The sequence below is a fragment of the Saccoglossus kowalevskii genome, chromosome 8 (genome assembly GCF_978046115.1).
Source record: "Saccoglossus kowalevskii chromosome 8, keSacKowa6.1, whole genome shotgun sequence".
Taxonomy (NCBI): domain Eukaryota; kingdom Metazoa; phylum Hemichordata; class Enteropneusta; family Harrimaniidae; genus Saccoglossus; species Saccoglossus kowalevskii.
Genome location: NC_140648.1, coordinates 25,918,945 through 25,943,279, shown reverse-complemented (window position 1 = coordinate 25,943,279; position 24,335 = coordinate 25,918,945). Strand labels below are relative to the sequence as shown.

The 24,335-nt window shown below is 37.2% G+C and overlaps 1 protein-coding gene across 5 annotated transcripts; it reads right to left on the bottom strand.

Annotated features, from left to right (window-relative positions):
• On the bottom strand, nucleotides 1–24,335 carry LOC100371814 (casein kinase I-like). Of its 5 annotated transcripts, none has more exons than XM_085502416.1 (9): nucleotides 24,165–24,335; nucleotides 23,929–24,046; nucleotides 23,596–23,706; nucleotides 19,830–19,978; nucleotides 13,940–14,168; nucleotides 6,541–6,711; nucleotides 6,014–6,165; nucleotides 4,091–4,256; nucleotides 1–527 (listed from the first exon to the last, which is right to left on the bottom strand). In XM_085502416.1, exons 2-9 carry the CDS (start codon nucleotides 24,002–24,004, stop codon nucleotides 304–306), a joined length of 1,278 nt encoding a protein of 425 aa, XP_085358542.1. In that variant the 5' UTR covers nucleotides 24,005–24,046; nucleotides 24,165–24,335; the 3' UTR covers nucleotides 1–303. The 5 variants fall into 5 exon arrangements, with proteins under 5 accessions (XP_085358542.1, XP_006813449.1, XP_085358541.1 ...); XM_006813386.3 differs by lacking the exon at nucleotides 6,014–6,165 and adding an exon at nucleotides 6,234–6,382 and having other exon boundaries at nucleotides 131–548; XM_085502415.1 differs by having other exon boundaries at nucleotides 131–548.

Genomic DNA, 24,335 nt, shown 5'->3' with positions numbered 1-24,335 from the left:
TAAAAAAAAAAAACATCTGTTTTTACTGATAAAGCCAGTAGAAAGGTCAGCAGTCTGCTTATTTCAATAAACACACCTCAGGAGAAAGTTGTATTCAAAAAGTGTTCATCAAGCGGGTTTCAGACGAGAGTTCTCTTTCAAAAGTATTTATAAAGACTACGAGAAATCCACACTTGTAGCACATCAATAAGTTATTGTAGAAAAACATCTTGGATGGCATGAGCTTGACAACTGCAAACGATATCCTGTTTAAATTAGTCAATATTGAATTCTGACGAGTCACAGCTAACATGTATATCTCACTTATTTTTTAAGATATCGTGATGACGATGATCTAGCCGTGATATCATATTCCCTGTCCTTGACGGCTGTATCAGGTCTCAGCGGCCCACTGCCCATACCATTCACAGTGGCGTATGACGCGGACATGCGTGTCGGCTCCCGCCTCAATGGATCAGCACTGGATATGGGTGGTACGCCTCGGTGTAGTCGACGACTGACATTCCTCTGGGCCTCTGCTCGTGAAACTGGACGGGAAGATGGATTGGCTGAGTAATGTAAAAAGTAATAAACAAAGACCATGTACACTTTTTTCCTCTCTATGCTCTGACTGCAGCTATGGGCAAAGTCAGCAGTTTTTGCAAGGCTATGCGCATCAAACACACAGGAATCACACAAAACCCAGAAGTAGGAGTTAGTACATGAGCAAAAGACGATGCCGTGTGCTGCATGGACAACTCAACAGCATCTTGCACGCAAACATTTAAAAGATGGAACAAACATTTTACTGCATCAATAGAGGGTTTGCACAGACGTAACTTTGTATACAGTTGCCTAAAGATAAACATTTTGTAGAGCAATTTGAAGACATAGGTAAAACTGTCACAATGACGTCAAAGATGCAGACCTTCCATTGATGCTATGACAAACAGAACACATCAAGAATATGTCTAGATTTATTAGTTCATGAAAGCACATAAAAAAAGTAACGCATTTTCTCCAATAGAAGTGTGCAAATGGGGAATTGTGCCAAATATACAAATGAAAAAAACATCACACATCTAAGGACTACATTTTGAAGTTTACAAAATACATGCAGGCCCTTATTGGAGGTACAGAAAATGCGATACAGTTAAATCACAACAATGAAGATACTAAATGAGGATTAGTCAGACTGAGTATGGGAGCAGATATTTTAGCTCATTCTACAAATTGCAAATCTTTAATCTTATTAAATTCAAATCTGAAGGAGAGACACTACTCGCTCATTCACTGTATCGAATGTTGGAAACTACATTTGATACACAACGGCATAAACAACATAAATTGTTTGTATGACAGAGGGGAGGCTGGCAGAAGACAATTTTTGCATACATAATGTGTCAGATATAGTTAGGTGACCAAGTTAAGATACAGGTTTAAAAATAAGCGAATGGTTCCTCTACTTAAGTCAGATTTTGACTCGAAACCCCATGCAATAAATAAATGAAGCAAAACTAAATGCAGTTCATAACAAATTTGTGAAATGACGGATGGATTGCATGAAAGGTAACAAGACCCTTAACATTCAAGCATTGTCATTTTGTCACAACATCCTAATTCCATAACTTCCATCATCCTACTACGATATCACTGTCAATTTTGAAAGTAGAAAAGAACAGATTTTAGTTCATTATAGACACAAAAATCTTCTACGGCGTATGCAGTTTTTCCCCCCCTGCAGACTGACTTGATTTTCAGATCAAGTTGAATGTCTGGCAAGTGCATTATTTCTGACTATATACATTGTTTCGTTTTATGGGCTGACTTGTCTTAGGTTGGCTGGGTTTCTTGTGTCACTGATCTGTATTTCTTCAATTTGCCTTCCACCTGTCTTCTTTGATTTACTCTGACCTCCTCTGCACGTTTATAGGAACCTAATCCACAATGAGATAAGTAAGAGCAAACAATACCAAAATATTCATTGAATAGTGAGAAACCCCATCAACATTACTACGTCATCAAAATTGAAACTTAATTTTTGTAGTCATTATTGCGGACTCAAATACCGCCATTTCATCAAAATTGAAACTTATTTTTATAGTCAATGCAACATCAATCACTAAGGTACGTCATCAAAATTGAAATTACTCCTTTTTGTAAGCATTGTGGTCTGTCATCAAATTGGAAATTATTTTTGTAGTTTTTCTCCCCCGAGGTTCCAAAGTCACGTCGTCATCAAAATTATTTTTGTATTCCTCATTGCAGCCTGAACTCGTCTTTGTCGACAGTCTTGATCATAAATTCCACAAGACTGTAGTATAGGTAATGAAATACATCAACTTTGAAAGGAACCAAGTCTCTAAAGACAACTTTTCAGATCAGAGGTACAAAATAAATTTCACCCAGAGCAGGTCAATAACAGCAAATGCAGATTCAAAATATTTGTCAACATAAACATATAAACAAAGGAAACGTCTACACTAATATATATATATATACACTTATCAATATACTGTTCTCAAGTCAACTGTACTGCAAGGATTACAAGACATGCACCGCTTTCCCCCTCAGATTGTTAGTTAGCATAATGTGACAAGGATCTGGATTAGCACAAGCAAGATAACACAGTGAGATGGATTAAAGCAAGTTTGCAAATATAGTGACAATGTGGTTTAGACAAGGTGGAATGGCATGCATGTACCAACAAACCTACACCAATCTCAAGTGAAACCGGTCTAAACTGAAAGCCACGTTTACTAATCATTTTAGCTTCACTGGCGTTTAGTTTAAATATGGTTTTACTTGGGTACAGTCAATACTTAAACTAATGCTTGAGCTTGCATAGTATACATCTGTGCCAATTATAAATCACTTTACTAAGTGGTTCAGTGAAAAACACCTGAACTGAAAACTAAGAACAATATTAATAAACAGCGTTCTGTTTACAGATGTTTGGTTTACATAACAAGACTATGCAGTAGGTGGGGCATGAAAATTCACTTGACTCCACTCAGGTTTAGACAATAGTTTTGAATTAAAGGCAACTCAAGATTAATTTAGGCAAGGACTGTACTCTTCTGCACTCAGACATCCGACAAGCAAAGTTATAAATGCAAAGAGAATATCATAAACCGTGCAAAATCAAATACATGAACATCAGTAATTAAAGCTATACTGCGTGTTGGAACATTGGAAATAAATTTTTAAATGTGCATTGAGATGTGAAGTTAAACACCATGTGGATGTTTCAGCTAAGTCAAGTCATAGTCAGGATGTCTCCTATATTTGGTTACGAGTCATTCAGCATACAAAGTGTATCATGAACCAGATTTAAATGTTACAGCGTTATTCATAAATTTATACCAGTAGCCATCTGACCGAGGAGCATAAATGACACGTAGGAAAAAAAATATGAGTTTCAGGTTGAATTTTTATGTTGAAACTAAATCATTCTTGAATCTTTACTAACCAGCGTCTTGTAAACTTGCTATATCAATGTTGCCATGAACTGCCAAACACAAAGCAAGTATCAAATCTACAACACTTTTTACACAGTCACTGATTCTGCATCAAAAATTTAATGCTGAAAACGCTAATATAATGATTACCGTACTTAACAGTCCATGTGTGGACAGCGATTGTTTACTCAGATTTAATAAATATCAGAGTCAGGAAAAAAATACATTTTTTTTACTGTTCATAAATAAATGCTCTGTTCGCCAACTTATTTAATTACTGTACGTGTTCTGAATGACAAAAAGAGACGGCACTTTCTTGTCAACCAGCAACAAGTAGATTAATTTGTTAAGTTGCATCTTGGTAATGATAACATATCATGTTTACAATACATGATAGATTCAAGAGTGATGATTTAGTTTCAACATCAAAATTCAACCAGAAACTTGTTTTGTTACCCGTGTTACATTTATGCTAAATCCTAACAGGCTAATGTGCAATTCCGTATCTTAAATGCTGCTGATTGCAGAGTACCTTTTGACCATTTGCTGACCCAGATATCTTGTGAATACTGTCATAGATCAGGGAGCAGTAGAGCTTTAAAACGCTAAGCCTTTTAACCCACCACCTTACCAAGCAGCCTTATACTTACCAGGGCCTGGACTTGGTGCACCAGCACCTAGAGGCATTCCACTGGAATCGTGTTTAAATTTGGCTGTTCCTGGTAATGCTCTGGTGGTTGATGTGTGCGTGTGCCGATGTTCCCGGTCCCTTTCTCTTCTATCATCTTCCACATGGGGGACCCTGGAAGAACCACCCTGCACAACACAACGATACTATTATCAAGTAAACATTTACAGATAGACACAACATAGAACAGTTTGGGATATTATCTCTTAATATTAGTTGCACCAGTGCTTTCACTAAGGATGAATATTTTGAGCCACATTGGTTATACCCGTACCCCTCTAATGCATTTCTTGTTCTTCTGATGGAGCAAATATGGTGCTGAAATACTGCATTTTGTGATTGGAAACGTTTGTCAACCATCACTTTTTAAACCCTTGTGCATACACTACCAAATTACAAATTATATTACAGATTTTACCTTGTACATAAAATTGTACTCTAAATGACCAGATTTAGGCAGAAGGGTTTTCAACCTGCCTATTCACCTATGGCTATTTTGAACTGTTGGCATTAATCTGCGATTCAGCCATTGACTGAGAGAGAAATCCTGGTCAGGGAAAGCCTCACGACTCAAGGATTTTCTTCCACGTTGCATATCGCATAAGGTCAACAGCCATATTTGTCCCGTTCTATAGCAGTTCGAAAACAGGGACTTGTGTTTTGACCTTCATTTTTGCATTATCAAGATGTACTATGTATCAGACTTTGCATGCACATTATGTACATATATTTTAAATAAACACAGACAAGATGGACATACAAATTGACAGATACAATTTCATGCTTTTTCTGCACAGGAGCAAAAAATACTTGCATGGTTACTGAAATTGCCACCACCCCTTCAAACAATCTTTTCTATGGTAATCTATGAGGTACCAACCAAGCAATGCAACAATTCCGAAGCAGTGAAATCCTCAATTCAAGTGGCATTGGTGGCATGGTTAATAGTCACTTACATTTTAAATTGTTATACTTCATAATAGGTCACATTGCTATAGGTGTACCGATTTTACTACTCTCTATTGGTAACCCCGATAGAAAGTTCGCCTCACTACTTAGACAAACTATCATTTCACAACAGGAGGTTGGGCATATATTGTTTTCTCATTTTCAGATTTTGGAAAGTCTGTTTGTGTTTGCCAAGGTATAAATAGAGGTTCAAATCGCTTGCTTGAATGGGAGTCTTGTGCCTATTCCAGTTGCGTCATGGGACTTCCACTTTAGTGTAGAGTAAATGAAATGATGATACACAAGGAATAATTGTATACATATTCCCTGATATTATAGATTCAGTGCATATAATGAACAAGACTTGAACTACAGAGGAATCGAAGTGCTCTTCAAAAATACCGATAATCGCTCTATATACGTTAAGGCAATATCATTTTTGGATTCAACTCTGAAGTTCAAGTTCAGAATACATCAATTTGTGGACTTCCCTTTAATAGTAGACACACATTGGAAATTAGCAGGAATTGGGAGAATCTATCTGCTTCTTTGAAAACGGAATTCAAATACATTAACAAATTAATTTGACAATGACAGCCATATGGCCAGAAAAAACCATGCCATAAATGCATGGAGTTACGGCATTGTGACTGTCAAGGTATAAAACTACTTACACCACTTAATATGCAATAAATTTCAAAGCTTACATTCTATATTCCAATGCTTTGTCTTTTCACCATGTGAATACAATTTGTAATATACATCTTTGTTCAAAGAGAAAGCATGGAACCAAAATGCGAGTAGCAATATAATGTACACAACGCAATTTGGCTTAATTTGTTTCCCTCTAACTATTCCTACACCTTTCACCCATAACTAGATTTTAGTTTGTTTTACTTTCAGTAAAATTTCTGGAACGGGATAACGCAGTACTTACATGAATTTTCAACGAGTTCCAATCAAAGACATAGTCATAGGTGAAACCTTTCCTATGAAAGAGATTTCGGAAGAGTTGACGTAGGTAGGAATAGTCAGGCTTGTCTTCAAAGCCCAGGGAACGGACATAATTCAGGTACGTGGCAAACTCCGCTATAATTGCGTACAGATTAAATACAAGGGAAAAAAACATGACATTAGTGCAACTTCTAAATACTTACAAACTTTAATAAGTTCCAATCAAACACGTAGTCATATGTAAAGCCTTGCCTATGGAATAGATTTCGAAAGAGTTGACGGAGATAGGAGTAATCAGGCTTCTCATCAAATCGCAATGACCGAGTGTAATTCAGGTAAGTTGCGAACTCGGCTGTTGAGACAAAGACAAAAAAACACAAAGAGAAACAGAGAATTACATGGGTGTGGTGTAATGGGGTTGTCAAGAATGTGGATGAAAAGATAAGGTGGAAGAAAGTGAGAGCAGAAGAGAGAGACAGACAGACAAAACAACGGACTACTTCAACCTACATGGATAGCCTTTGCAAAGAACTTCAATGGGTGTTGACATCTTCTTTTCACTTATTCTCTCATATTTTTGTCTTTTGGTGGCTGCCTTTAGTCCTTGCCATGGCAGACTCCCGAGATTGTAGTACATAAGCATATAACCCAGTGACTCTAAGTCGTCTCGCCTACTTTGTTCTGCAAGGATAAACAAGTAAAATATATACGCTAATGACTCATCTTAATGAAACATTATTCAGCGTAGTTACTAGGCTGATTGCAAAGCTTAAGGCTACTGCTCAAACCTTCAAGTGCCAGATATTTTTCCTGTCCAAAATTCAACGCAAACATGTTCCTATTTTGTAAAATTGTTACTAAATGTCATCATTTTGGACCATACAGTTTCAGACATTGCTTTTAGTTATTGATCTAAAGGTTTGTCATAATGAGAGGAGTAGGCTGTACAAAATTATTTTGCAGATGGTGCCAAAATTTGACAATGGTGCTCAAAGGGTTAAATATTAATATCACATCACCACAGTGCATATCAATCACAGTAGTAATGCTAGTGTGAAACATCCCAAGATGTCTGGCTTGTATATGCAAACATGTGTAAAAGTTATTCAGTAAACAGCAATATCACCGACTAAGATAGTCTTGAATAAAGACAGCACCAATGCTATGCAAGGTGTGCACTGGATCACAAATCTGCTATTCAAGCTCAAAGCGCGCGGGTTGACATCGCGCAGCGCGTGTTCGAATTTCATGTAAATAAACAATGTATTTTACACGCGTTGTATACGTCACTACGAGTCCCATATTGAACAGGACGCGGCACGACGACTGCCACCCTTTAAATTCTAGTCAAATAAAACATCTCTAGGTAACAAAATTCATATGAATTTATTGATTTTTTTTTTGTTTTTCACAGATGTTACCTCCGAGTGCCAATACATCAGGAGCAAAACATACCAGGTTACACAGACAGGAAATGGAATTTATAGGCCCCCACATTATACTGAAGGCATCAAGTCTGCAGAAAATCCCTTGGGATCAAAGATCATCAAGAATAAACACTTGAATGTTACAGATGACTGGAAGTAGTTTTTATTGAACTACTCTTTATCCAGAAGAGATTTATATATTTGCTTTAAACGTCAATAGATCACAAGCTTAGACATATTATTGGTATTTTGTTGGTCGTTTCAAGAACTGACAATTCATCAATCATTGTAACCAGTAGAAGTGTAAAGGCAATGAGGGGGTCATTACAGAGGTTAGGTAAATACAAATGACATGCAGAATAGACAAACAGTATGACAAAGCAGAATGCAATAATTATACTGGTGTACAAGGTTCATTACACAGGGATTGCATACAAACAGGGCAGACAAGCCTCAATGCCCTCAGAAAAATTTAGGTATTAAGATTATCTTTGTGTACAGGAATAATATCAAATTTGGTGTTGAAACCAAGTGCCTTCTCAACCAAAGCCATGTACTTGGAAGCTTTCCTCAGCTCATGTAAATTGCTTGCAATCCATATTTTATTTAGAGAAATGAAAATGAAAATCATAATTTTTTTTAGCAATGAAATAGGATTATAGACCCCTGCTTTAAATTATCAATACAACGGAAATTAAGAGCAACAAAAAAATTTATGCAACATTAAATTCTGGATAAACACAAGCATCTTACAAGATATGGGCATTTATTTACTGTATTTATTTGAAACATCACCCTTGTTTTGGTGTCACAAAAAATAAATGTTGGAAAAACTGACATAAAGGTGAACATCATAGCACAAATTGATAGGATACAAATTATTTTTTGCTTCGACATGAATTAATAGAATAAGAATAGTTTTAGGCTGATTCAATAAATTGATTCATTTTTGTCAACATTTGCCATGATATGATCAAGAATTGGCAGGTTTAGGGAAAATTTCATCCACACAATGACAGTGTCGTTCTGATGTAGCTTTGTAGAAATTATGCTAAAATAAATAAACGATGTGACAACCTAGTTATGGCAGATGTTGACATTCAAAAATCTAAAGGGCTGATCTCATATTCAAACACTTTGGTCAAACCTGGGTTAACCCGGCCTGCCCTTTCCAGCCCTATTCAAACCTAATTGACCTACGATATGCAAATTTGCAGTAAGACTGAACCTGACTTCCTGGTGAACACACATTAACACCCCCACTGAAAACAAACAGAACAAAGAAAGAAAGACCAGGGAAACCTAGGTTTAGATTAGGGCATGGAGGTAAAAAGTGAAGGAGTCACAGCCAAAATAATCCTTCTAAACTTTTGTTTTAAACAAGTTTAATCCCATAATTCTCTTTGTCTTATCGTCCTTTCACCCCAGGATCGTCGCTGATGCGTCATTTACTCTTGAGCGTTGCTGCGCACAGTACACATTTCAAGGTCTTGTTTTACGGTGTCGCAGTAAATGTCAAAGGACATAAAGCATGCGCAGATCTTTTATACGTAGAGGAATTGTGTTCGTGAGAACGAGAAAGTTTGAATTTTTCGTTTTTCAGCACATTTTCCCGTTGTATTTTTGAATCAGCAATATTGTAATGTTTCGAAACCTTGCTAGTACTGTTTTTAGTCCACAATAAAGCTTGTTTAATGATCTTTGCAATGGTGCATGGCATGGACTGCACCTCGTTGTACCAGAGACTGAATTTTGAGATTCGAAATGACGCTTTTTGAAGTTTATATCCCTTGTATTTCCTACTTCCTACGGCAGTGCGTCAAGAAATGCGCTGCATTTTTTGTTTTCGAGCAATCGTTTTGTTCATAGCATATGGAAAACAATTTTTTGTCGATAATATGCTCTTCGATTTCGTTTACGTCTTCTGAATTGAAGGACATAACATGTAAGAATTTGACAGAATTGTCACGAAAATCACAGAGTGCTGCCGAAGGCATCCGTAGAATGCTAATTCATGGTAATCCTCACTGGGCTAAGAGGAAACTGTCTTCCTTGATTCGTTCGGCAAATAAACTCCCTGATCCATGTACAAACAGCGGCGACCATCCTGGTACCTTTGATCTAAGCTTGGCTGTGACTCCTTCTCTTTTTACCTCCATGATTAGGGGAACCTGGTTTTTCTTACAATACAGTTTCAAAGAGAAAGAATCCAAAAAACTTCACATAGGAAAAAAAGATAAGAAGCATACCACTGAGCTCTATGTTCATACTAAGTGTCATAAACAATTTCAGCAGTGTCTTGTAAATGATAATGAAAAAACACATTTTAGGGACAACTATCTGGTCTTGACAAATCTACCGGTACATAAAGATCAGTGTTTCATCTAGGATGAAGCCATGAGGGGGGATTGTCCCCCTTTGGTGTAAAAATTGAGGGGGACTTCACTTTGTCAAGGGGGGAATGGAAATTGATGACAAAACAGATTTTGCTATTAACACAGGTTACGGGTATTGTATTTTTTTATTAAAGTTGGGAGTATAACGGTAAAGTATTATTAACATAATTGTACATGTCTATCTAAAACTGAGAGTGGATTCAAGACAATACTATATTGTACCAAATGACGTTGTAATATGCAAATACAGTAAACCTATCTGAAATGCACTGAAGATTATTATTAGTTATTAGTTACTAATAACTACAGTTCCTGTGCTGCATCATGGCTAAACAGTAATTGAATTTGTGCATGGTCAATAAAATATTTTCACCCTTATCAGTCAGAGTGACTTAATGTAAATATATTTGGTACACAATATACAATAAACATAAAAGGATATGTTGGAATTATGAATATCATGGGTAAGAATAATGTTTCTATTCAAATAATAATTATACTGCTGTCATATTAAGAACAATTTTCATGGACCAACTTAAGTTATAAAATTATTTAACTGACAAAAAATTGGATAATAATAAACCATTAGTCAAAAATGTTATATTCATTGTATCAAATAAAAATAATTTCAATAAATTAGTATGGCAAACACAATATAAATTGTGATGACACAATATTATGAGATTTTTGAACCACTGATTTTTTATTTGCCTGCAATATCTAGGTAGAAATATGCTAATTTATTCTATTTGCAAATTTTCTCATCATGGTGAAAATACTGAAACTCAATCAATTGTGTACCACTGCTGTGCTGATTTATTTGATCAATGCTCTGAAGCGGAGAAAAACAGTCAGCCAAACTGAACGAAACAAGCTGAACGGTTCAAACAAAAACAGAGCTGTAACATAGTTGGAATGATTGACAGGTGAACGTAAACACGCAAAAGTTTGCAACATTTTATCTTTTGATCGTGCCGACTAGAAATTTGGGCACGTTGAATTGGCAACGCAACCGGTCAAAACAAATTTATTCTTTCAGGAATATGCGCCGCGATTTTTGGATTCTCCACTGGCGAAGCGATTCCTCATAATCAAAATCCTTGAGTGGGGGACCTTCAATCAGAATGGTCATCAGGCGATTCAATGCGCGCTCCTCAATTCTATTGCGTAGACACGTTTTGATTTTATTCTGGGCTGAGAAGCCCCTCTCGCAAATAGCCGTGTTAACTGGCAGCGTAACGGCAATCTTCGCTAAGATGATCAAATTTGGCACTGTTTGACGGTGGTTGTTGTTTATGAGTTTCCACAACAATGATAGGTTATCACGTGGATAAGCTTGTTGTAGGACGAGCTTTTTCACAACGGACCATTCGTGTCGTGTCTCATCAGGGACAATGATCGGGTCGCAGGGCTTGCCTTGACTGTCGTACTTCGTCTCGCCATAATGACAAATCAGTACTTCGATTCTATCATTGCCGTGGTGGGAGAGTTCGTCAGCTGGTACGAATGACAAGTCACGCATTGCGAGAACATCAAACGCCGATACTACACTGGTACTATCATTTGGAAAACGACTTTCGATGTTCTTGATAAGGTTATCGAGGAATTCGCGTTTGGTCTTCTCAACATAATCGACGTGTTGACGATTTTGTAGTTTGTGTCCCATAAGCTCGCCGTCTTCATTGATTTGCTCTTTTAATTGGGCTTCATAATACCCATGCAGAGATCCACTACGTACATCTTTCAGTTGCTGGACTGTCGTGTCTACGGTAGGTTTAATTGCCGCGACGTCTAAACTGTCCTTTTGAAATATTAAGTTCAGTTTAGTTACAATTGGAATGACATCCATCAAAAACCATGTTATGGCGACGAACTTGTATTGCGTCAGTTGCTTATGTAAACCAACCCCTTTTGGATCTTTATGTAGAACACTCTGATCGAAGTACGTAACAAGTGCGTTCCATGATCGGTAGACTGTTTGCAAAGAATCGTAAAATGCAAACCAGCGCACTGCGTGAATCTCCTTTATCTTAAGCTCAGGGCTATCAAGAATTTTCTCTATCCCCTTAAATCGTGATGAACGGAGCGAAGACTGCTTAAAATAATAAAACAAACTGGTGAGAATTTCTCTGTACTGCTTTAAATATTCAACACCGCCGGCTGCTTGGCTGGTACATAGCGCAAGTCGGTGAGCGACGCAATGAATATTTATTAAAAATGGGTTTGTTCCTTTTAGCTTGGCACTAACTCCATTATTTTTTCCTACCATTACCGATGCTCCGTCACTTCCCAGGCCCATCATTTTTCTAGCATCGAGTTCTCTTTGTTGCACTGCGACGACCAGTTTGTCGGTAATTGATGCCGCATCTTTTTCAAGGAGGTGATAATTACCGAGGAAATGAGATTCCACATCGAATCCTTCATTTACCATACGTATATACATAACCAGCCTCCCAGTCACCGATATATCAGTGCTTTCGTCTGTAAGGATGCTGAACATATCACAGCTCTGAATACGTTTCGAGACTTTAGTTGTTATAACGTCGCTAATTGTTTGCTGTAAGTCTTCGGCTGTCGTGGACGACTGATAGGTAGCATTACCGCCAACCTGCAAGTTGCCAACATGTTCGCAACCAGACTCGCGCAATAACTCTAATAATGAAGAATATTTATCGGTAGCAATAGCCTCTTTAGCTAACCAATATACGGTTTTCATTGCTGTGATAACGGCGTCTTGCTTTTTGGTAAGGACGGTAGAGACGGCTGCTTCCATGTCCGCTCGCATTATCGTAGCTTTTACAGCTTCCAAATGCAAAGCGCTGCTGGCGTGTCGTGCAACAGTCGATGTGCGGTAGTTTTTACAACCGTCGGCGTCAGTGAATGGGTTTCGCTTTCCAGATTTGAGACATATTCTGCACTTCATGCCCGTGCCATCTTTCGGTTGTTCCAGCCATTCAGACCATCCCGGTTTACTGAGCCATGACGACTGAAAATTACTTTGCTTCCCCCTTTTAGCAGGTGGCGACGACGGGTCTACACATGACTCCAGATCGAGAGGTCCTACAGCGTTGTCAGTTTCTTCGTTTTGCGTTGCATTATTTGCATCATTGCTTTCGTCGACTTCGTCTTCATTTTGATCGACGTTTTTCTTGAAAAACGTTGTTATTAGTCGACCCCTTTTCATGATATTCACGTAGTAAATAACTAGGATGCCGCACAGAAAACCAGGACACAGAACGTAAATTTGAAACTGGCGCTCAATGAAAACCAGAATCACGTCACAAGTTTAATTAAAAATTAAAACAATGATTTCACTCCCTCGGATAATTAAGGAATCGTACTTCAAAATAGTTTATTCATCACAAATTTAACAGGGGAAGCACCGTTTTTTACGGAGCGTTGATGGAATCTACTTGATAAAATGTAACAACAAAAAACACACACGCAATCACACGTAAGAGTTTATTCATCACGTACTAGTATCAACCAGGAAGGCAACATTTTTTGGAAGAGCTTTGATGGAATATACATCATAAAATGTAACAAAAACAATTCCAGGCACGTGGCATTCACGCACACTACTGCCCTGGAAGCAATTAACTTCCCTCGCGTAGGATATACAATGTTGCATTTGCAATATTACTCGTGCCCAATACGTGCTATGTAAGTGGTTCAGTCCAAAAAGTGTGTGTCAGACGCGTGTTCCGTCTCATTTGAGGGAGTGGCTGGGAGTGGTAATAAGATCGATTTTGCGCGATGATCGCCCCGTCCTCCTTTGAGTGGCGGCGCTGAGTTCAAGTATTTGCGCGAATCGCGCAATCGCGCGCCCTGGATGAAACACTGAAAGATAACTTGTCAATCAGAAAAAATAGTACATGAACACCATTAAAATGAACACCATTTTTATTCAAATTCATGTGGTCGTCCTGGGATGTTGAAACCGCAAAATTGGGTTTCTTCAGGTGGTTTGGGTTAACCCAGGTTTGAATATAAAATACTCTTGCCCCCCCCTCCCTCCGTATTCAATGCATATGCTGTGACGAAACACATTGCACAAATTCTAACAGAGATAAAGAGACAACTCACCTATTCCTAAATGTGTATTAATGCTGGCATATCTTGCTGTGCCAGTGAGATTCTTGTTTTCCCTGTAAGGTATATGTTGATGTGTTCTCGCGTCTCTGTATTTCTTGGCTAAGCCAAAGTCTATGATATAAACAAGATTGCCTTTTTTACCCAGCCCCATGAGGAAATTGTCTGGTTTTACATCACGATGAATGAAGTTCTTTGAGTGAATGTATTCAATTCTGCTAATCTGCAAGAAAGTGAGACATTTGTTTTTTTAATAAGGCTAACACTCAGCATTTGGCAATGATTGACGACTTAAAGCTGGCACAATTTCTGCTTATCAACAAAACATATCGACAGCGACATTGTGAATTTCATACAATGTCTCTGATGGTCTTAAATGGACCATGTTAGTACCAAATCTCCAATTACTTAAGCTAACTTAAATCACTCATAGTATTTGGAGATAAATGTCAGTTCATCTATTCGGCCAGATCATCATGTTCAAAGACAATGAACAATAGTCATTCTATTATACAAAATTTACTGTATTTGCTCTATTAGAAATGGAACTTTAATCCCAACACACACACAAAGTAATTTCTTGTACAGGGTTCTCCACGAGGGTTTTTTACAGGGCGCCACGCCCTGTTATCTGAAATTGGCGCCCTCTTTAAATTGTCAGCGCCCCGTTATATTTCCTGTGCGCCCTGCATGGTCCCAGACAAAGAATTGTTTACAAAACAGGCCAACACTCATTCCGAAGATGATTCATTGTGCTCAGGGTAACTGGTTTATTGTTTTAAGGTGCAACTGTGAAAATTCCGGTTTGTTATCGCAGCAGGTCACCATGAGGTAATAACACCACCAAACAAAAAGTTTATTCAACACGATTAAAAATGAACATGTGGCCTAGAAAAGTGCATTACCGTACCCATATTTTTACTGCCAGGGTGACGTCAAATATATAAAATCGTTATCGGTAAAACCATTCGTTAAACATAAGGTCTATGATTAAAACCAAGTTCACGCCGTGACTAGGTAGCGGCAACATCATCACCGACGAGTGGAACAAAGGCAGCAACCGGGCAGCTATGCACTTGCATGGTCGGTAAACGACCAGCGCAGCCGACGTACCATCACAGACATTGCTGATCACCAAGAAGTCCGCACGAATGCTTGCTTGAACATGTAAATGTTTATATTTATGTTTATATATTTTTAACATCCTTGCCAATGATGCACATTTCAAATGTGCCACGCCCACTTCACATTGGCGTGCCCTGTTTAATTTTCAAACTGTGGAGAACCCTGCTTGTATGCTGGATCATTAAAACACTTTGACTAAAGACATAGTACTCATTTACCTATTAGTTCCACACTACTAACAGAGAAAATGTGTTAACCTTTATATAAACACAATGAACTTTATTTATGCCATAGGTCCTTGAACCTGTATACTGAATTATTACTTCTGGCCATAGACATACCTGTCATTTATGTAAAGCACATGTACTACTAATAGAGCGATAATGTGGTCATAGGGTCAAACTGAGTTCATGAACCTACAAGAATTCTGCAAATTCACAATGTACTGAAAAGGTTGTACACAAATACCATATGGCAACTCTTCATGTAAATTGGCCGCAAATAAAATTACAATTAATTTCGCTTCACTCAAATTATCATTATCATACATAATTTAATGCTACTTCAGAAATGGGTGTTCCATGCCAAATTGGGAGGGGTCCATACCAAATGACTGAGATGAGTTTGAATCCATATGAGTTAGTTTACATGAAAAATAGTTTTGATGTGTAAGGTCATAACCATTCACAGGACAATAAATACCATACTAGACCGCGTTAGCGCCCAAGGGCCTCAACTCAGAAAATCACGATTTTTTAGGGGTGGGCGCTTACCCGAACCCCCCTCGAAAAAGAGTGCAAATGAAAAATTTTATTCATCAAGTGACAGATTACGTCTTTGAGGGAAATCAAATTACGAAATTAGTTGAGTCGTCATTGATTTTCACAACGAAGAAACAGAAATGATCACAAAAAATATGCACATTTTATTACAATATTAATTACGTACCACCATAATTTACGGAATAATAAACAATTGAGTCTGTTGGAACACAGTCGAAGTCAAAATTGTCATATTATCTCCACTGACGAAGGTGTTGGATCGTACGCAAACTCTCGAAGAAAATCACTTTCCGCCATGATGCATTTGCAGATTTCACCTGCACCGGCGTCCTTTGACCTAATGGGTCAAGTTGGTTATTAACCAATCACAATGCTGTGTTGTACTGACGCAATTCTTCGGAAATTCCCGAAGACTTTCCGGTAACTCAATGCGGAAGTGAATTATCGATGTCGAAGTACGATCTGTTGGAATTGATTTCAGCGAATAAACGACATAGTTTTTCAAAAAAACTAGTAACTAGCCATTGTTGGGAGGTAAACTGTATATAGCATAAAATATTTACCGCATTTTACTTATATTAACAGGTCATTGTCGAAGTGTAGTTTACGCACGGTTACCGTGTTCTACGCATTCACAACATGTTCACAGCAGTCGATATCCACGCTGTATCATATAAAAACGATTACCAAGATTCGTTACGCAAGACCAAGTTTTAAATTAGTTGCATTTTGAAGGGGTGGGCGATTTGCCGAATGTGCCCCCAAATATAAAAATTGCGCAAAAGTAGGCGCTTGCCAGGGCATGGGTGCTAACGCGGTCGAGTACGGTATTTGTTTTTAATGGAATCATCTCACCATAGAACACACATCATTTTATGTTATTTATATAAATCTTAATGTACTGTCCTAGCAGGCATAAGGACTGAATTTTATATACACAGAATTTTAAATTTCTTGCGTATAACATTGTTATTACCTTTAACGAAATAAAAGTAATTCATAATAGAGTTTATTCAAAAATTGACCTTCACTATGCAGAGTGAAATGACTTTAGTAATGACCATATTTAAATAGTAATTTATCACCTGACAATGAGAAGTCCACATAACTCATTTTCCTTTGTCAAAAATTTGTAAGCATGGTTAATAACAATGTGGAACATAAATTTTCAAGAATGAAAACACTTGCATTGTCCATATTGAAGGGATGAGTCATCTGTATTTTACATAACAGGCAGACTGTTTAGAACAGTGTTCTCCCCAGAAAAATGTATCAGAGTGGCGGCTAATTTGCATATAATTTACATATTATTAGCATTTGTCTGAAGATAAAAAAAACAATAATGACAGGCTTGCATGGATGAAAATGTGTCTTTATTTTTTAACAAATTTATGTAGAAGATTAAATGAATCTGCTGCTGTGTGATTTCTATGTAATGTTGATTCTTCGGACTTTCATGGAAGCCCAGTGATCTGCAGCTTTTGAGAACGCCGTGATTTTCTTTGCTTCCCACTTCTATTAAATGACATGGCCTTCTTGTGCATCTCCGAGTGTGCGTGTTTATCGATAGCATATTTCGTAATAGTTATACATGGCATAGAATTCCATACCAAAGAACTATTTCTGGATGTTTTTAAGTTGAATTTTCCACATATGTGTCACAGCATTCCTAAAAGATAAGAAATAGGAGCGAATCAATACTTGTATTTAAAAAATATCGTCACGATCAACACGAAAATAAACAAATTGCCGCCATTTTGAAAAGTCGCTAAACTTAAAAATTGCCACGATAAACTTTACCCAACTATTTCAAAACACAATACTAGTATTAGTTACTTTGATAAATCGTAGCCAACAATTTTTGAACTTCCAGAAAGAAGGTCGTTTCCAAAAAAATGTTTCGACGATCGGCAAAAAATGAAGCCATACAAAAATTTACTAAACTAGGTCAAAACTCGCTTCCAAGTAAAACGCTACAAATAAATACTTTTTTTACCTTTGCCATCGGATGTTTCTCTCAGCCACGTATATTTTGTTGTCCATTGTGCATCAAATCTAGAGTTTATTTTTTTGCACTTTTCGTTGTAACATCATCTTGGACACGTTTAGTACCACTGCCGACAGGGGTACCGGTGACCGCGTTGCTGGTGGGTTTATCGCTCGCAACCAGGGGCCCAGCAGGGCGTTCTACGCGGAACCACAACGTAATATTTCTGCTGTTTGACATCGTTGCTTCTTCCAGCCAAATATGCTACTGAGAAAATACTCGCTATTACCCCAATTAAATAGGGCGAAAGTGTTTATTGTCGAAGTACGAAGCTGTATTAGTCCATTGTCTTTGCGTAATCACTGACATGTTTCTATTCACACCTGATTTGGCTCACAGTACCGGACGCTGATGACGCTGACTAACAGATTCGCACGTGTATTAACAAGCTAAAAGAAAGAGTAACAGGAAATGCCACAGAGTAGCGGGCAATCTCTCAGAGTAGCGGCATAAATAATGGAGTAGCGGCCCCGCTACGCTAAAACGCTTTGGGGAGAACACTGTTAGAAGAGAAGAGAAGACAAGACAAGACAAGACAAGACAAGACAAGACAAGACAAAATAGGACAGGATACATTATCATTCAAAGTACTGGTATGGGGAACAGATGCAGATTGTTTGAATTCCATCCTACAATGATAATGGGAATAGGAAGAAGAAGAGAGTCAAACTGGTGCAAATACAATTTTCAATACAGACAAAAATTGCTCTTATAACATATGCTTGCATCTGCACTGAAAGATGTTGGCTAATATTGGAAATATTTTCACTTGGTCTATATATCTATCTAAACACAACCATACATAAAAATATGAAATTTCAACAAAAACAGCTAACATAAAATCTAATTAAGAAGTACCAGTGTCAGTTTGTATCTAATGAGCCAGACTGCTTTTGTCAAAATGCTTTTCATTTGACATGCACAGGCAAGAGTGTGTCCCTCCTAGGGAGAAAGAAACATTTCAGCTTCAGATGTCTAATTAGGACAGGAATGCTGTTGTATTAATTGATACTCAAACAAAAAAAAATATCAGGAAGGCAATCCAGGAGAGATGCAGGAAATACCCACTGTCTTAGAGTGAAAATTGTGTTATGTAAGAAAATGCAAAAATTTCTCCAAACTTGTGGGGCTATAAGATATTTTTAGTACGATTATTTATATAGTATGGACATACATCACATAATCCCCACCATGATACAAAAAAAGCCTGTAAAGCCACAGCCAAATTTTATAGCTGCTATTTATAAGAATCATATTTTTAATAGAAGTGGACAAAAACCAAATATTTCATTTGCTCAATCATTCAAATAAGACTTATTTTGAGCATAGACATCTGTCATATACACAAGCCCATGGACTACTAACAGAACAAATATGTAATTGATTACAATTCTTAAGAAAGAATATCTAAATCCAGAAGACCATATGAATCAATTATAATGCATTTTAATATGACCTTTGCACCCAAATCATTTTTTTGCCATATTATTACAACTGTAAACTTTCGATGCACCCTGTCAACATTGCCTTTCTGTACCACCCAACCCTTAGGTAGTAATAACGACAGGCATCAGTTAATATGCTTTTCTCAGCATGTCTACTATTTTTAAGCAGGTTATCTAGCTAATGCAGTGATTAATTTCACCCCCTCCCTTCCAAGTTAGTGAAATGGGCCTTTTCAAGCCTAAAGCAAATAAACGAAAGTCAAAATTAATTTTACATCAACAGTCCTGCAGTCACCTTCAAACAGCTGTCTTAAAGCATAATACAATCTAGACAAAATGTTGACAAGAGTACTTGAACGAGAGCCATTTCACTAGACAAGATTTAATTCTGAATCAATTCTTATTTCCATATTCATGAAAAACAATACACCCACCCCACAAGAAGCCATATTACATGTAATCTGATATTTGAATTAAGAACTTACCAACTGATCTGCTAGAAGTAAAACTGTTTTAAGGCTAAATTTTCTTGAACAAAAATTGAAGAGATCTTCCAGGCTTGGACCGAGTAGTTCCATAACCATGACATTGTAATCCCCTTCGGCACCACACCATTTTATTGTGGGAATTCCAACTAGAAAAAGTAAGGAAAGTTGTCAGTGAGAAAGGATTGTATTGTGTACAATGCTCTGTTGGGTGTCCACATTTGAATTAAGCTCATCAACAGGAGGGGCCTGGGGTCTAATTTAGACATGTGGCTACCACTACTGATTGTAAACACCAGGCTAGATGGCAATCAATTTTTCAATCAAATTAGAACCTAGGATTGCAGACGCAATGATCCTAGGAAAGAAAACTACTGTAAAAAGAGATTTAGTCAATTATGCAAATTATCTTATTAAGAATAAAATATTCTGTGAATATTGACAACAAAACTAAGATAAACCACAACCTTCATACAATAAATTCATGAAGTTTAAATATGGTAATACAAAATGTACAAGACTCGGCAACCATAGTGACTTGACCTACTTCAAGTAATGGAGTTGGCAGCTGGAATTTTGGTATAAACAAGTACAGACTAGCATTTTAAAACATTTCCTATTATGTTCCACATTTGCCATTCAACATAGTTATCAGTCAGATGTTAAAAAGAACAAATCTATACAATCTGTGGAATTGTACAGAACAAAAGCCAGTGTACCATAGTGATGGGGTATTCTGTAGAAAAGCTGACAAAAGTACGAGACTACCTAAACTACACTAGCCAAATGACAGACTGCTTACTCCTTCAGTAATAACTAGTATGACATGCGTCAATTCAATAGCTGTTACTGTATTAATGGAACAATAGCAGCCAACAACACACGTACATCAAGAACAGCACTGGCCATACAGGGACATTTTTGTAAGCTTGTGTAATGTGTACTATTACACAGCATGTCTAGCATACTTCAGGATGCCATCATCTACTACTTGCCCCGTTTATTTACACACAGCAAACTATTATATTTTCTTGCCTGAAACAGTAGATCATGACTGGAAATAAGATTCAAGAGAGGTGCCGTGCCCTGCAGTCCACAAGGATGAACAGGTAACAAAACAAAAACAATAGCCATGTGGATTGCTCCAAAAAAATAAAATCAATTGTTCAGGATAACAAAAGTGGCCTTGGGCCTGACATGTTTATGGGAAACAGATTTAAAAAAAAAAAAAAAACGAGCAGGCACTGCATGATGACTGCAATGTTTCGATGAAAAACAACTATTTGGCAAACATAAGACAACTAGGTAGTTGTTAAATGGAATGCGAAGGCTACTGAACATGGCAAGCATACAGGAAGTCATCTGGCAACATATATCCCTCCTCAATGTTCACCCCCCCCCCCCCCCCCGTAAAAGTTGAAGAAATTGACAATAAGTAATTGTAAATGTAATGTTTGTTGATGTACAACACAGCTTGTCAACTGTGTAATGGCCACACTCTAAGAGGTATAAAAACAAACAACGTTTAAGTAACCCTGGCCTTCTTGACAAATAACCCTGGCTTCTTGAAAAAATAATTTGCTATCCAGCACCCACTGTTTTTATTAAGATGTTGTTACTGCATGGCATAGCTTACACAGAACAAGAACTATAAAGTTGTTCCCTGTGGAATGCATTTTAAAATAAGCTGCTACATTACAAATCGGACACCATTCAAAAATGCATTGTAATGTTACACATCAGAAAACGTTCAGGGATCACAGTTTTCCAGCCTCGTGTTCTTCTAAATATAGCAAAGTTATGCACAGAGCAGCTAACCAGTACAATGTAGAATGGCTACACCCACACTCTTAACTAAACTGATTTTATCAATGAAACGAAATATTTTTATAAGGGCCAGCTTTATTTTACACCAGTATACACTAATATATTGCTACTAGCACATAGTTGTTTTCAGTGCAAGCACAAATTCCTTACATAAGAGATAACATTCTTTTGATCAATACAAGAAGGTATTGTTTCCCACAAGCTGAATAAAAGAAGTATGTAATAATTTACATAATAACCTGTAAATTCGCTTTAATATCATAAGTTTCAGGGCAACTTTGTTAAATTTTGTCTCAATGAAACAAAAAAATTCTGAAAATTCTTAGCAGAGAAAATTGAACATTTGACAGTAAACCACATGATGTGAATTATTTCTACTTCCCTTTTGCACATTTTTTTCAGATATTAGATGGATGAAATTTTAGTGAAATTTAGCAAAACAAATTGTTTTTATTTCAACACTCAACAATAAAAAAAATACCTAACTTATCACCCGGGCAGAAATAATGTATATAGATTTACGACTAATCAAAATGTATGGTGGCAAAACTGTTGGGCAGTACACTCAATAAAGACTGCTCAGTTAAGATGTAAAAGCAAAGCTTTAATATCAATTCCTGTTTGACCCGTAAACAAGCAGCATTACCAGGTGAATTCTCAGCCTTTTGAAGAGATTTAATAAGTGCATGTTACCTGCCCCTCCCAAAAAACAACCAATGCTCCAATCACAAAATGCAACCAATATCCATCTTGACATTAATTTTGTTTACAAGACATTAACCTTTCAAAAGTTTAACGTCACTCATTCAATTCCACGAACAATAAAAATGCATGTAAACAGGAGACACAATAAAAATGACAACTGCTGTCCTTGTACATTACTGGAGTTGAAATAAATGAGAAGGCTAGTGATACCCTAGGTCAGAATCAAGTCTCAAGTTTAACAAGGTTGGAAACAATAACAAGAGAAGAAACTCAATAGAGTTCAATGTCACAGACACCTTGAGGGCTTGGCAAGTCTAACCACCCTCTTTCCAATATAATTCCCACAGTCAAGTGGAGAGGAATCGATTGTATAAAGAATTCTACAACTGCTTGGCAAGGGAAATACTGTGAATCTATCCTAAGCGTACCTGTGATGACAACGTTTAAATGAGAGATGACGTAATCATGTGCGATGACTGTGTCTGACTCAGCCAGTGACCTCAAATGATGATGGGTTTCAATAACTGCTTCCTTAGAATCACAGAAAAAAGGCAGGTCGAGAAATCTGTACCAAATAATTTAAATTTATGTGAAAATAGATGTAACAAATTAATATCTAGTCCCACTGCAGAGTGAATACTTTTTATCCCTCTTGAAGAAATCATGATTGACATTCTGTTGCAATCTATATTACTGTCAAAAAAACAGTTTTCTTACATCTACATAAGAGACATTTTCTCATGGGCATGGCAAATTTACTGAACCATCATAGACAATTAATGGAGATAGACCTTATTTAACCCAATTCACTGAATGACAATATTATTTCACATTCAAATCTGTCAGCAATTTATTAATAATATTATAAAACCCTCATCATGACAGTCTAAAATCACTCTTGGTTTTGCTCTTCATGAATTATCATGAATAATCCCAGTATTTGTAATTTGTATATTCATCAATTTTCTCATTAGTTCCATAATATAAAACAAAATGTATGAATGATCGAAAATCAACCCCCCCCCGAAAAAATGGATGTGAAAAAAGAAATTTAACAAGGTTTTTGACACACCGATAATAAATCCGATATGGATACCCGACACCGTACATCACTAAGGCCCCGTAAACACAAAATAGAGGTGTATATAAACACAGAAAAACAGGGAAAAAACAGTAGTCTGTTTTACGCGATAAACAGGTTCACCAACAAAAATAAAATAATAACGAGACTTACCACCTCCCTGCATCATTTTGTAAAATTTGCTTTCGATATGAAGCTGAGGGTGCTTGGTTTTTACACATTCTAGCTTGATTGCCACTTCTTCGCCGTTCGTAATATTAGTACCTACAAATACACATATAAAAAACATTTTTTTTCTGAGTGGAAAACGTTTCATAACTAAATTAATACGTCGTGCTGCCGAACCACACATGATAAGGAACAAAAGACAGTCAGTCAGCTGCATTTAATACGTGTTCGGCCATTACAGCTGTGTCTGTATTACCGTGTTTTCAAAACACGGTATCAGAAAATATGGGAAATGCCCCAGAATGTCGAACAACTTACCCAAGTATATGTCACCGAAAGAACCACTGCCGATCTTTCGACCTAAGCGATACTTGTTTCCGACCCTCAGTTCCATTTTGACGTTTTAAATTCCTAGGCGGTGGCCTGGTTTTAGACTCTGAAAGATCCACAGAAAAATATGCATGAGAAATCAATTTGAATGACGTTCGCCAAGCGGAAACGGACCGACAGAACGTAGAGAAGGTTGGGAGATTTTCAGAAGCTTAATTACCCACCTAAGTGTAACAAAACAAACTAAAATTAGTACAGATGCAAGCGTGGTTCTTCAATTCCAACCTCAACTAGAAGATGGAAGAAGAACTATAAAGGAAGCTGATAGATTGGATCGATTCTTCATGGTCAGTCAGTGCCTGAGATCTTTGGCGAGCGCCATTATTTACTTTCAT

Bases quoted from the DNA above. Each gene is read 5' to 3' on its own strand.
- LOC100371814 (XM_085502415.1), bottom strand. From the start codon at position 24,004: ATGGAACTGAGGGTCGGAAACAAGTATCGCTTAGGTCGAAAGATCGGC. The intron at 14,169-19,829 runs GTAAGTTCTTAA...ACTTTCTTGCAG, and splicing joins TACTTCTAGCAGATCAGTTG to ATTAGCAGAATTGAATACAT. The intron at 6,166-6,540 runs GTAGGTTGAAGT...ACGCAATTATAG, and splicing joins TCTTTGCAAAGGCTATCCAT to CGGAGTTTGCCACGTACCTG.